Below are 14,576 nucleotides of genomic sequence, written 5' to 3' on the forward strand. Positions count from 1 at the left end.
GTGGCTTACATCAACCATCAGGGGGGAACGAGGAGCTCCTTAGCAATGAGGGAAGTATCTCGGATTTTGGAATTCGATTTCTTCAGCAGACAATCCTTTCATCCGGGGGAATGGTCTCTCCATCCCAAGGTGTTTGCGGAGATTTTCAACAAATAGGGGAAGCCGGATATAGATCTCATGGCGTCCAGACTCAATACCAAGATACCCAGATACGGGTCGCGGTCCAGGGATCCCCAGGCAGAGCTGATAGATGCCTTAGCAATGCCTTGGGGGTTCAACCTAGTTTACATTTTTCCACCGTTGCCACTTCTAACTCGGGTAGTGGCCCGCATCAAGCAGGAGCAAGCCTTGACTATTCTAATTGCTCCGTCGTGACCGCATAGGATGTGGTTTGCGGACCTGGTGGGGATGTCATCATTTCCTCCATAGAAGTTACCCTGTTGCAGGGATCTGCTGCAGCAGGGTTCTTTTGTTCACCAAAATCTAGATTCTATGAGGCTGACTGCGTGGAGATTGAACGATTAGTCTTAGCCAAGAGAGGTTTTTTTTAAAAAGTTATTGATACTCTTATTCAGGCCAGAAAGCCGGTCACCTGTCGCATCTACCATAAGGTGTGGAGGATCTACTTATTCTGGTGTGAAGAACGTGGATTCCCCTGGCATAAGGTCATGGTTTCCAGGATTCTGTCCTTTCTTCAAGATGGGTTGGAGTAGGGACTTGCCGCTAGTTCCTTTTAAAGGGACAGATGTCCGCTCTATTGGTATTATTACACAAGAGGCTCGCTGAGTTTCCTGATATTCAGTCTTTTGTTCAGGCTCTGTCTAGAATCAGGCCTGTATTTAGACATTCCACTCCTTGGAGTTTAAATTTGATTTCTAAGGTTTTGCAGAGGGCTCCGTTTGAGCCCATGCTTTCAGTTGACATTAATTTACTGTCTTGGAAGGTTCTTTTTCTATTGGCTATTGCTTTGAGAGTCTCTGAGATGGCAGCCTTGCAATGTGAGCCTCCTTACCTAGTCTTTCATGCTGATAAGGCTGTTCTTCGCACTGAGTTGGGTTTTCTCCCTCAGGTTGTGTCTGATCGCAACATCAATCAGGAGATCGTGGTTCCTTCTTTGTGTCCTAATCCTTCTTCGAAGGAGCGATTACTTCATAATTTGGATGTGGTTTGGGCTTTGAAATTCTATCTTCAGACTACGAAAGATTTTAGACAGACATCAGCATTGTTTGTTGTCTATTCTGGAAAGTGCAGAGGGCACAAGGCCTCTTCCACTTCCCTATCTTTTTGGTTGAGGAGCATCATCCGAATAGCATATGAAACTGCGGGACATAAGCCTCCTCAGAGGATTACGGCTCATTCAACTAGAGCTGTGGCTTCTTCTTGGGCCTTCAAAAATGAGGCCTCTATGGAGCAGATTTGTAGGGCGGCTACCTGGTCCTCCTTACATACTTTTTCAAAATTTTACAAATTTGACGTTTTTGCTTCGGCTGAAGCTGCTTTTGGGAGAAAGTTTTTACAGGCTCTGGTGCCCTCTGCATAGGGTCCGCCTCTCTTTTTTACCCTCCCGTTCCGTTTTTATTCAGTGTCCTCTAGAGCTTGAGTATATGTTTCTCACAAGTAAGGAATGAAGCCGTGGACTCTCATCATATTAAGATGGAAAACATAAATTGGGCTTACCAGATAATTTCTTTTCCATCTGTATGAGGAGAGTCCACCACGCCCCCCCCCCCCCCCTGGTTTTTCTCCGTTGGGTGGACCAAAATTTTGTTATTCTTCTGGCACCTTTATACCCTGATATTTCTCCTACTGTTCCTTGTTCCCTCGGCAGAATGACTGGGGGATGATGGGAGTGGGGGAGGTATTTAAGCTTTTGGCTGAGGTGTCTTTGTCTCCTCCTTGTGGCCAGGTTCTGTATTCCCACAAGTAAGGAATGAAGCCGTTGACTCTCCTCATACAGATGGAAAGGAAATTATCTGGTAAGCATAATTTTATGATTTTTACTTCTCATCATTTTCCTTTTTCAATCTCTTGATTGTGATTTTAAATTATTTTAATTAATGTTTATTAAATGAGTTCAAGCTGTAACCACATACTACGTGCAGACTTTTGAGAGAGGTAGATGGGTGGCCATGCATTGTGTAGGAGCTGTGTTAATTTGTGCTACTGACTTTAAGAAAAGAAGCAGCAGTGCCAGTAAGTGCAATAACTGGAATCATTGCAATGTGGTGGTCAAAAAAGAAAATTACAGTTTTCCCTCTATACCTGAGCCTCCACCCTCTTCCTAGCCCAGTCTACCCCTGAAACCTTCCACTGTAGCTGGCATGTCATGGAGTTGGAGGAGGCCCAAGGAGAGCAGTATGCAAAGCTTGCAATTTTTTAACTTATGTGGTTTCTTCATTTGAAGGACAAGTATAATTGGATCATATATAACATGTAACAATTAAATCTATTTAATCAATTGCTGGCTGTTATTTGGTATACAAGATGCTCCAACATGATTCAAAAACAAAGATATTCAAACATTTACACAATTCAATATGTAGGATCAGGATTCATCAACTGTAGTGGCTAAACATTTTCAGAGTTGCATAATCAGTAACCAGTTTTGTAGATATTTATTTTGGAGACACATCATCCTAAAAGTTTTAAACAAACAGGGCATTAAAGATTTCTTTGTTTAATGTTATATTTTTATATTTGGGACTATGTTACCGTTATATTCATATAATATATTACACCGTGATAATATCACCCTCACCAGCACTGGCCCAGGAGTGCATATGTTACCCTGCGCCCAGTTAATTTTACCCCTGTAGCCTTCAACTGTAGCTGTCATGTCATGGTGCAGGAGGGGGTCCTGTGTGAGTTGAATCTCAGGCTTAAAAAGAGGCAGCAGTCACAGTTGCTTCTCTGAGAAGGGAAGTGTATTAAAAAGACCTGCATGTGTGTGTCTGTTTGTTTCACGGCATGTCTGTTTATACTTGCATATCTGTGAGTGACTGTCTATCCCTGCACGTGTGTGTCTATCCCTGCATGTGTGTGTGTGTGGCTGTCTATCCCTGCATGTGTGTGTGTGTGGCTGTCTATCCCTGCATGTGTGTGTGTGTGGCTGTCTATCCATGCATGTGTGTGTGTGTGGCTGTCTATCCCTGCATGTGTGTGTGTGTGGCTGTCTATCCCTGCATGTGTGTGTGTGTGGCTGTCTATCCCTGCATGTGTGTGTGTGTGGCTGTCTATCCCTGCATGTGTGTGTGTGTGTGTGGCTGTCTATCCCTGCATGTGTGTGTGTGTGTGTGGCTGTCTATCCCTGCATGTGTGTGTGTGTGTGTGTGTGGCTGTCTATCCCTGCATGTGTGTGTGTGTGGCTGTCTATCCCTGCATGTGTGTGTGTGTGGCTGTCTATCCCTGCATGTGTGTGTGTGTGTGTGGCTGTCTATCCCTGCATGTGTGTGTGTGTGTGTGGCTGTCTATCCCTGCATATGTGTGTGTGTGTGTGGCTGTCTATCCCTGCATGTGTGTGTGTGTGTGTGGCTGTCTATCCCTGCATGTGTGTGTGTGTGGCTGTCTATCCCTGCATGTGTGTGTGTGTGGCTGTCTATCCCTGCATGTGTGTGTGTGTGGCTGTCTATCCCTGCATGTGTGTGTGTGTGGCTGTCTATCCCTGCATGTGTGTGTGTGTGGCTGTCTATCCCTGCATGTGTGTGTGTGTGTGGCTGTCTATCCCTGCATGTGTGTGTGTGTGGCTGTCTATCCCTGCATGTGTGTGTGTGTGGCTGTCTATCCCTGCATGTGTGTGTGTGTGGCTGTCTATCCCTGCATGTGTGTGTGTGTGGCTGTCTATCCCTGCATGTGTGTGTGGCTGTCTATCCCTGCATGTGTGTGTGTGTGGCTGTCTATCCCTGCATGTGTGTGTGTGTGTGGCTGTCTATCCCTGCATGTGTGTGTGTGTGTGGCTATCTATCCCTGCATGTGTGTGTGTGTGTGGCTGTCTATCCCTGCATGTGTGTGTGTGGCTGTCTATCCCTGCATGTGTGTGTGTGTGTGGCTGTCTATCCCTGCGTGTGTGTGTGTGGCTGTCTATCCCTGCGTGTGTGTGTGTGGCTGTCTATCCCTGCGTGTGTGTGTGTGGCTGTCTATCCCTGCGTGTGTGTGTGGCTGTCTATCCCTGCGTGTGTGTGTGTGGCTGTCTATCCATGCGTGTGTGTGTGTGTGGCTGTCTATCCCTGCGTGTGTGTGTGTGGCTGTCTATCCATGCGTGTGTGTGTGTGTGGCTGTCTATCCCTGCGTGTCCGTTCCTGCATGTGTGTGTGTATTCTTGCTGTCTGTTCCTGCATGTGTGTGTATGCTTGCTGTCTTTCCCTGCATGTGTGTGTATGCTTGCTGTCTTTCCCTGCATTTGTGCGGTTGTCTATACCGGCATGTGTGGCTGTGTTCCCATGCCTGAGTATGGCTGTCTTTCCTTTTTTGCGCTGTGCATGTGGCTGTCCTTTCATGTGTGTGTGTGTAGCTGTCTCAGCCTTCTTTGGCTGTCCTTACTTGCAAGTGTGGCTGTCTTTCCCTGTGTGTGTGTGAACGGTCTAACTTTTGTGTGTGAGCTGTCTAACTTATGTGTAAGAGCTGTCTATAACGTGTGTGTGAGCTGTCTATAACGTGTGTGTGTGAGAGCTGTCTATAACTTGTGTGTGTGTGTGTGTGTATGAGCTGTCTATAACTTGTGTGTGAGAGCTGTCTATAACTTTGTGTGTGTATGAGCTGTCTACAACTGTACTGTGTGTGTGTGTGTGTGTGTGTAAGCTGTATTATAACTGTACTGTGCGAGCTGTCTATAACTGTGTGTGAGCTGTCTATAACTGTGTGTGTGTGTGAGCTGTCTATCTGTGTGTGTGAGCTGTCTATCTGTGTGTGTGAGCTGTCTATCTGTGTGTGTGAGCTGTCTATAACTGTGTGTGTGTGAGCTGTCTATAACTGTGTGTGTGTGAGCTGTCTATAACTGTGTGTGTGTGAGCTGTCTATAACTGTGTGTGTGTGAGCTGTCTATAACTGTGTGTGTGTGAGCTGTCTATAACTGTGTGTGTGTGAGCTGTCTATCTGTGTGTGTGAGCTGTCTATCTGTGTGTGTGAGCTGTCTATAACTGTGTGTGTGAGCTGTCTATAACTGTGTGTGTGTGAGCTGTCTATAACTGTGTGTGTGTGTGTAAGCTGTCTATAACTGTGTGTGTGTGTGAGCTGTCTATAACTGTGTGTGTGTGAGCTGTCTATAAGTGTGTGTGTGTGTGTGTGTATGAGCTGTCTATAACTGTGTGTGTGTGAGCTGTCTATAACTGTGTGTGTGTGTGAGCTGTCTATCTGTGTGTGTGAGCTGTCTATCTGTGTGTGTGAGCTGTCTATCTGTGTGTGTGAGCTGTCTATAACTGTGTGTGTGTGAGCTGTCTATAACTGTGTGTGTGTGAGCTGTCTATAACTGTGTGTGTGAGCTGTCTATCTGTGTGTGTGTGAGCTGTCTAACTGTGTGTGTGTGAGCTGTCTATAACTGTGTGTGTGAGCTGTCTATCTGTGTGTGTGTGAGCTGTCTAACTGTGTGTGTGTGAGCTGTCTATAACTGTGTGTGTGAGCTGTCTATCTGTGTGTGTGTGAGCTGTCTATCTGTGTGTGTGTGAGCTGTCTATAACTGTGTGTGTGTGTGAGCTGTCTATAACTGTGTGTGAGCTGTCTATAACTGTGTGTGTGTGTGAGCTGTCTATAACTGTGTGTGTGTGTGTGTGAGCTGTCTATAACTGTGTGTGTGTGTGAGCTGTCTATAACTGTGTGTGTGTGTGTGTGAGCTGTCTATAACTGTGTGTGTGTGTGTGTGAGCTGTCTAACTGTGTGTGTGTGAGCTGTCTATAACTGTGTGTGTGTGTGAGCTGTCTATAACTGTGTGTGAGCTGTCTATAACTGTGTGTGTGTGTGTGTGAGCTGTCTATAACTGTGTGAGCTGTCTATAACTGTGTGTGTGTGTGTGTGCTGTCTATAACTGTGTGTGTGTGTGTGTGAGCTGTCTATAACTGTGTGTGTGTGTGTGTGTGAGCTGTCTATAACTGTGTGTGTGAGCTGTCTATAACTGTGTGTGTGTGTGAGAGCTGTCTATAACTGTGTGTGTGAGAGCTGTCTATAACTGTGTGTGTGAGAGCTGTCTATAACTGTGTGTGTGAGAGCTGTCTATAACTGTGTGTGTGTGTGAGAGCTGTCTATAACTGTGTGTGTGTGTGTGAGCTGTCTATAACTGTGTGTGTGTGTGTATGAGCTGTCTATAACTGTGTGTGTGTGTGAGCTGTCTATAACTGTGTGTGTGTGTGTGTGTGCTGTCTATAACTGTGTGTGTGTGTGCGTGTGTGTGAGCTGTCTATAACTGTGTGTGTGTGTGCTTTCTATAACTGTGTGTATGAGCTGTCTAACTGTTTGTGGGTGTTACTGTCTATACCTGCATGTTTTGACAAAGAAATTCCAATGGCACTACACAAATTATTTACAGGACTTTATATATCCTTAAATTTGGGATGATTAATAATTATATGTTCATCATCGGAGCTCAGGTACTATATATCAAATGTAAATATTTACTGAACTAGTGGTACTAGGCCTCTAAAAGGATACATGTATACAGCACTCTTAGTCCTAAAGTCTATTGTACTTTAATAAACTGTGTTCAACATTATCATGGAATGTTTCTTTGTTTACTTAAAACATAACGTTTATTGACCTTTAATTTAAAAATGGGAAAGTCAACATAAAAACTTCCTCTCTATCACCACATGACAACAGTAATATTATAGCCTCATGTGTGTTCAAATAAATTCCCCAGAACAGGAAATCAGTATTAAAATAAATGGTTGCGTATTAATATTACAACTTGTGGTGAATTAAGTTTTTACCTTCAGGCGCTTCTACTATACTTGAAATCAAATAGGAGCAACAGTGTAACCTAATCAAATAGTATGATACATGTTCTCCTAAATAAAGTTTATGATATACAACTGAGTAAGGGCAGATTACAAGTGGAGCGCTAATTAAAGGGACACTGAACCCAAAATTTTTTCTTTCGTGATTCAGATAGAGAATGAAATTTTAAGCAACTTTCTAATTTACTCCTATTATCAAATTTTCTTTATTATTTTGGTATCTTTATTTGAAATGCAAGAATGTAAGTTTAGATGCCGGCCCATTTTAGGTGAACAACCTGGGTTGTCCTTGCTGATTTGGTGGATAAATTCATCCACCAATAAAGTGCTGTCCATGGTTCTGAACCAAAAAATAGCTTAGATGCCTTCTTTTTCAAATAAAGACAGCAAGAGAATGAAGAAAAATTGATAATAGGAGTAAATTAGAAAGTTGCTTAAAATTGCATGATCTCTCTGAATCACGAAAGAAAAAATTTGGGTTCAGTGTCCCTTTAAGTTTCCTGCTCAAGTGTTAACTGGGCTAGAAGTTCTGCTTTTAGAAGTCAATGGAGCAAAAAAAAGTGTGGGGGGGGGAACCTAACACCCTACTTGCGCACAAACATGATCCCATATTCTCAAGTGCTCTAACCAAACATGAAAATATTTATATTTCACATTACAATGTTTTTCACATAGAATATGTTCTATTTATTCATAAATACATATTTCTATATATCTGATACCCATCCACGACCCATTTCCAATGCCCTGGCTAAGGGAAGGAGGTTCTCACCCAAGATTTAACGGTACATGAGTTGATGCCAAAGAGCTCGATTTCACCCAGTTCTCCTCTGAAGTTTGCCAATGAACATCTGAATGATTCAGACTGGCCTGTGTAGGTCTACAATCTTGTCCCTGACATCCTTGGACAGCTCTTTGTTCTTGGCTATGGTGGACAGTTTGGAATCTGGTTGATTGTTTCTGTGAACAGGTGTACTTTAAAATAAAAAATAAAAAAGTATAATCTTTTATTAAGATTTTTTTATCAGTAACAACATAGTAAGCATGTTTATTCACAATAAAAAAAATAATCAATAAGATACAAGTGTACAGGTATTTACCAGACCAAGGAGTAAGCATCTAGTAAATAATGCAGTTAGCAAGTTATAAGAACAATGAAATGTACAGGTAATAACCAATGTAATGAACATATAGATATGGAACCTCTGTTTTTTATTATATACTCTCCGTACTACACAAGAGGTCACTTTTAGACCTTAAAACAAATTTATATATCAGAGGGGAGAGTTGAGAAAATATATAGCAATGATATAGGTATATGTTTAAAGGGATACTGAACCCAATTTTCTTCTTTTGTGATTCAGATGCATGCAGAGCATGACATTTTAAGCAACTTTCTAATTTACTCCTATTATCAAATGTTCTTTATTCTCTTGGTATCTTTATTTGAAATGCAAAAATGTAAGTTTAGATGCCGGCCCATTTTTGGTGAGCAACCTAGGTTGTCCTTGCTGATTGGTGGATAAATTCATCCACCAATCAAAAACTGCTGTCCAGAGGTCTGAACCAAGAAAAAAGCTTAGATGCCTTTTTCATATAAAGATAGCAAGAGAATGAAGAAAAATTGGTAATAGGAGTAAATTAGAAAGTTACTTAAAATTGCATGCTCTATCTGAATCATGAAATACATTTTTTGGGTTCAGTGTCCCTTTAAGTATATTTTATGATGGGGCCACATTTTGGACCCTAGTATATAAATGTAATAGTAAGACAAAGTTTAAATTCAGCGGGTAAGCACCACTTAAAGTTTAGTATATAAGTGTAAACTTTTGGATCTGGAAAACGTACAACAGTGTTATATAATAAAGGCAAATACATGATGTAATAACTGAACCATAAAACTGTGGAACATACTACTGGTCAGGAATCCTTGTGTCTCATTATCCCAGACAGATATTAGGATATATGGGGTTACTATTTGAAATAAACAGTAATTGGGCTGTTATGAAGTGTGGAAATACACCTATGCCTTAATATAAAGATAAGAAATAAGCACAGCCTAAGAAAAAAGATATTAATTAGAACCTTATGTAGAACTGAATTCTAGGGATAAATAATGCTAAAAAGGACACATTTAGGTGAGGACTCTTATGTGATTGCTTACTATATGATACTGGATTTGGTAACCCCACATGTCTCGGCCGCCAACAAGCGGAGAACCCAGCGCAAGTCAAGGAATAGAAATTATAGTAGAGTAAGGGTGATAAATACATTAAAATTACTTTTAAAAAAACACATTTAGATCTTTATTTCTACATGTCTAGAGGTGTATTGTGACGCATACACTATACGCCAAATCCACATTGCACAATATAGGGGGAAAGAAAGAAGAAAAGACAAATAACAAAATTCAGGGTGAGATAGGAAGATGACAAGCCATCTCAATATAAGTCAAGCTAATGGCGTCATGTTTAGTCATCGTAACTGAGGATAACGTTTACTTAGAATATCACAAAGGGGTTAGCTGGATTTAATATTTGTTTCATAGAGTGTATGCTCTGTATGTATGGAAAATATAATAGAGTATTAATGGAGTGTTCAAACATCAAATAATACACTAGTCATTAGGTAACAGTGAATCCATTAGTAGTATTAGCAGATATCTAAGTTCCAAAGATACTTATTTATCTCGGATACCTGGAGAAAGTCTATATAATGAAAGCCCCCAGGGTTATAGATGTCCCCAAGAGAACAAGGAGATGTGTCTGGACATAGGTCAATAAGATTTAGCATCTGATATAAGATAACTGTTCAATGGTATACCAATACTTACTATAAAAAATGTAAATGCTTTAACCATCTGTACTGAAAAGTTATGACTCGGGAAGCATAACTTTGATATGGTTATAGTAATTAAATATCCTATGACTAAGCGCCACTATAATTCAAAGAGCAATAAATATCTTCCGAGTTAATGGCACAGGGGATTGTAAAGGAAGATCTCTTAAACCATGTTCCAGATGAAGGGCAAGAAGCTCCCATGTAATTTCTGCAGAACTGAATCTCCTTTTGTTTATGGAAGTTGATGAGCGCCAGTGGTATAGATGGTGGTGTACACCCTAAGGGCTTCAGCTCACAGACTATCCGGGGTCCCCCAGAGACCGACCACATCTCCAGAGGGCCCAAGCTCGACTCTTCAGTTGCAAGTGTCATATGAGAAACCGCTCCAGTAAGTAGCGGGTTATTCATTACGATAGCCCCACGGTTGATCTTTCTGATAACCTCTGATTCTATATCAGTTGTAGTTGCCCCATCTTGATCGGTAGTGAAACTTCCATCACACCTCTCTTCCTTTTTGGCCTGCAGATATGTTGAGGGTAAAGCCGATCTGTATGAGATTTCCTCATCAATGATATCAACCCGCTTTAGTGGATGGAGTCTCTTGAGGGAGCTGAAGTGGCGCTCCATTTTATGGCTTATCATTGCAAGTAATGGCACTAGGTTCCATTGTAATAAACTACAGCCAGATAATCTCTAAAATCCTTGTATCATGCTTCTCAGACTTCTGTCATATGGGTGTACATGAAGTGTATTAATGCTTGTTTGGACAGGTGTCTTTTATACAGGTAACAAGCTGAGATTAGAAGCACCCCCTTTAAGAGAGTGCTCCTAATCTCACCTTGTTACCGGTATAAAAGACACCTGGGTGCCAGAAATCTTGCTAATTGATAGGGGATCAAATACTTATTTCACTTATTAAAATGCATCAATTTATACATTTTTGAAATGTGTTTTTCTGGATTTTGTTTGTTGTTCTGTCTCTCACTGTTCAGATAAACCTACCAATAAAATTGTAGACTGATCATTTCTTTGTCAGTGGGTAGAAATGTGTGTGTGTATATGTATGTGTTTTATTTATTTTTATATATATATATATATAACAGTTGTGCTCATAAGTTTACATACCCTGGCAGAATTTATGATTTCTTGGCCATTTTTCAGAGAATTTGAATGATAACACAAAACTTTTTCTTTCACTCATGGTTAGCGTTTGGCTGAAGCCATTTATTATCAATCAACCGTGTTTACTCTTTTTAAATCATAATGGCAACAGAAACTACCCAAATGACCCGGATCAAAAGTTTACATACCCTGGTGATTTTGGCCTGATAACATGCACACAAGTTGACACAAAGGGGTTTGATTGGCTATTAAAGGTAACCATCCTCATCTGTTTGCTTGTTATTAGTGTGTGTGTGTATATAAAAGGTCAATGAGTTTCTGGACTCCTGACAGACCCTTGCATCTTTTATCCAGTGCTGCACTGACGTTTCTGGATTTTGAGTCATGGGGAAAGAAAAAGAATTGTCAAAGGATCTGTGGGAAAAAGGTAGTTGAACTGTATAAAACAGGAAAGGGATATAAAAAAGATATCCAAGGAATTGAGAATGCAATCAGCAGTGTTCAAACTCTAATCAAGAAGTGGAAAATGAGGCGTTCTGTTTGATAACATACTGCATTCATCTTGCCATCAATTCTGACCAAATTTCCTGTGCCTTTGTAGCTCACACATCCCCAAAACATCAGCGATCCACCTCCGTGTTTCACAGTAGGAATGATGTACCTTTCATCATAGGCCTTGTTGACTCCTCTCCAAATGTAGCGTTTATGGTTGTGGCCAAAAAGCTAAATTTTGGTCTCGTCACTCTAAATGACTTTGTGCCAGAAGGTTTGAGGCTTGTCTCTGTGCTGTTTGGCGTATTGTAAGCGGGATACTTTGTGGCATTTGCGTAGTAATGGCTTTCTTCTGGCGACTCGACCATGCAGCCCATCTTTCTTCAAGTGCCTCATTATTGTGCATCTTGAAACAGCCACACCACATGTCCTGTATTTCACCTGAAGTTATTTTTGGGTTTGTCTTTGCATCCCGAGCAATTTTCCTGGCAGTTGTGGTTGAAATTTTAGTTGGTCTACCTGACCGGGGTTTGGTTTCAACAGAACCCCTCACTGCTGATTTGCATTCTCAATTCCTTGGATATCTTTTTATATCCCTTTCCTTTTTTATACAGTTCAACTACCTTTCCCCGCAGATCCTTTGACAATTATTTTGCTTTCCCCATGACTCAGAATCCAGAATAGTCAGTGCAGCACTGGATGAAAGATGCAAGGGTCTGTCAGGAGTCCAGAAATTCATTGACCTTTTATACACACACACTAATTACAAGCAAACAGATCACAGGTGAGGATGGTTACCTTTAATAGCCATTCAAACCCATTTGTGTCAACTTGTGTGCATGTTATCAGGCCAAAATCACCAGGGTATGTAAACTTTTGATCAGGGTCATTTGGGTAGTTTCTGTTGTCATTATGATTTAAAAAGAGTAAACACAGTTGATTTATAATAAATGGCTTCAGCCAAACACTAACCATGAGTGAAAGAAAAGATTTTGTGGTGTTATTCATATTCTCTGAAAAATGGCCAAGAAATCATACATTCTGCCAGGGTATGTAAACTTATGACGTTCCTGTGCATGTGTAGAAATGGATACAAAAGATGCACGTATCCCAGATGAGTAAAACTGAGTTTTAAGCATTAATAAATTATGCCAATATTGCTCACCTGTAAGATCACAGGGTCCGGTGATCAGCGTCGTTTGACCTTAAATTGGAATTTCCTTTCTCCCTACCCTCTGTCCAATTATACAGAGTGGAATCAGAAAGGTAATCCTACAAACTCCGTTTCAGTCAGTAATCAGATTGGTGGTTTCTAAAAAAAGTATTATTTTTATCCACCTATTATATATTTCTTGAAATATATGATATATAATATAAAATTATCACGGATGGAAATATTGTGACATATGAAGGTCAGACGACGCTGATCACCGGACCCTGTGATCTTACAGGTGAGCAAATATTGGCATAATTTATTAATGCTTAAAACTCAGTTTTACTCATCTGGGATACGTGCATCTTTTGTATCCATTTCTACACATGCACATGAGGAACTTCTCTTGAAAGCGCCATTAGAAAACAACCACATTTTTTACTACTACCCAATCTAGTCACACTAAGGAGGCAGCATTCTCTAGACTTTCCCAGCAGGCTTCGGCCCATAAACCACCCTTTCTATTCTGGTGCAACTACCTACACAACTCCTGAATATGAATATATATATATATATATATATATATATATATATATATATATATATATATATATCTACAAACACAGATGTACAATTTTTAATTTTCCACTACTTTTTCTTAAATAATCTGTTCCTGTGTTCATTGCAGGGTGCTAATGAATATGGATCAAACCCTTGACTAAGGAGAATGGATACATCATATTTGATTAGTAACATAGGACACTTAAAGCCCAGGTTGGGATACTGAGCCAGTTTCACAAGCTGCATTGATCAGCTGTAGTTGTTTACAATCTGCCAAAAGAAAACCTTATTCCACATCATTCCTTATCTACAGCTGCATCACGCTATGGACCATGTCACTACGTAAGGTGAAATACCAATAATGTCACTTTGGAATTGGCAGTACTGTTTTTGTTACAGATGCCGTTTTGTTATATTTCTGGCCCATTGACAATGGCAACCTGTTTCCAGCAATTTTATGAACTAAATGCATTTACTGTATATTTATTTTCTTTTTATTGATAATGGGTTTGAGGAAGTAGATGCACATTACATGAAAGCGAGAGTCACTATAAGCATGATTTGGAATTTCTAGACACGCAGCTAATTGAGCACTGACCCATGTGCCACCTCACACACATCCCTTCCTTTAAAACTCTTCACATTGCTGCTATGTACAATATATCTTCAACACTAAACTGAAAACGTTTTCCTTAAAGGGATACTAAACTTATTTTTTTTTCTTCATGGTACAGATAGAGCATACATATTTTTAAGCAAATTCCTATTATAAAAACATTTTCTTCGTTCTCTTGGTATCTTTATTTGAATGTCAGGAATGTAAGTTTAGCAGCCAGACCATTTTTGGATCAGCACCTGGGTAGTGCTTTCTGATTGGTGGCTAACTGTAGCCACCAATCAGCAAGCGCTAGCCATGGTGCTGAACCAAAAATGGCCCGGCTGCTAAGCTTACATTGCTGCTTTTTCAAATAAAGATTCATAGAGAACAAAGAAAATTTAATAATAGGAGTAAATTAGAAAGCTGCTCAAATTTGCAAGCTCTATATGAATCATGAAAGAAAAAAATTGGGTTTAGCATCCCTTTAACCTATAGCAGGGATTTTCAAACCTGTCATTAGGCCTTACTAACAGGCCAGATGTTAAGGCGATCTGAACTGGAGCACAAGCAAAATAATCATCTGATTAGTAGATATGGTTATTAACCTGCTCTCACCCAAGGTAATCCTGAACATCTGTCCTGTTAGGAAAGTCTGAAGACAGGTTGGCCTAAAGTGATGCTGTATTAACAGGCCAAATTGTATGCATATCCCCAGTGAATAGGTTGTGTTATTAGTGACTACCATTGTACAGTAGCCCTTATGTGCCTTATGAAAACCACTATATGTATACACTTGTATCATCTGACCAGTACAATGTGTTCACATTATGACATAAAGAGAGTTAACCACTTTTAATTTTCTCTCTGAATA

General features: G+C 40.4%; 1 protein-coding gene across 1 annotated transcript in view; it reads left to right on the top strand.

Moving 5' to 3' along the window:
- P2RX4 (purinergic receptor P2X 4) overlaps window positions 1-13,954 on the top strand; it is a 49,917-nt gene extending 35,963 nt beyond the window's left edge. Inside the window, exon 12 of the mRNA XM_053701735.1 lies at window positions 13,235-13,954. Coding sequence (XP_053557710.1) covers window positions 13,235-13,264 — 30 coding nt within the window. The 3' untranslated portion in view covers window positions 13,265-13,954. The remainder of the gene's footprint in view (window positions 1-13,234) is intronic.
- Window positions 13,955-14,576: the final 622 nt, after the last annotated feature.

Source organism: Bombina bombina, chromosome 2, assembly GCF_027579735.1.
Source record: "Bombina bombina isolate aBomBom1 chromosome 2, aBomBom1.pri, whole genome shotgun sequence".
NCBI lineage: Eukaryota > Metazoa > Chordata > Amphibia > Anura > Bombinatoridae > Bombina > Bombina bombina.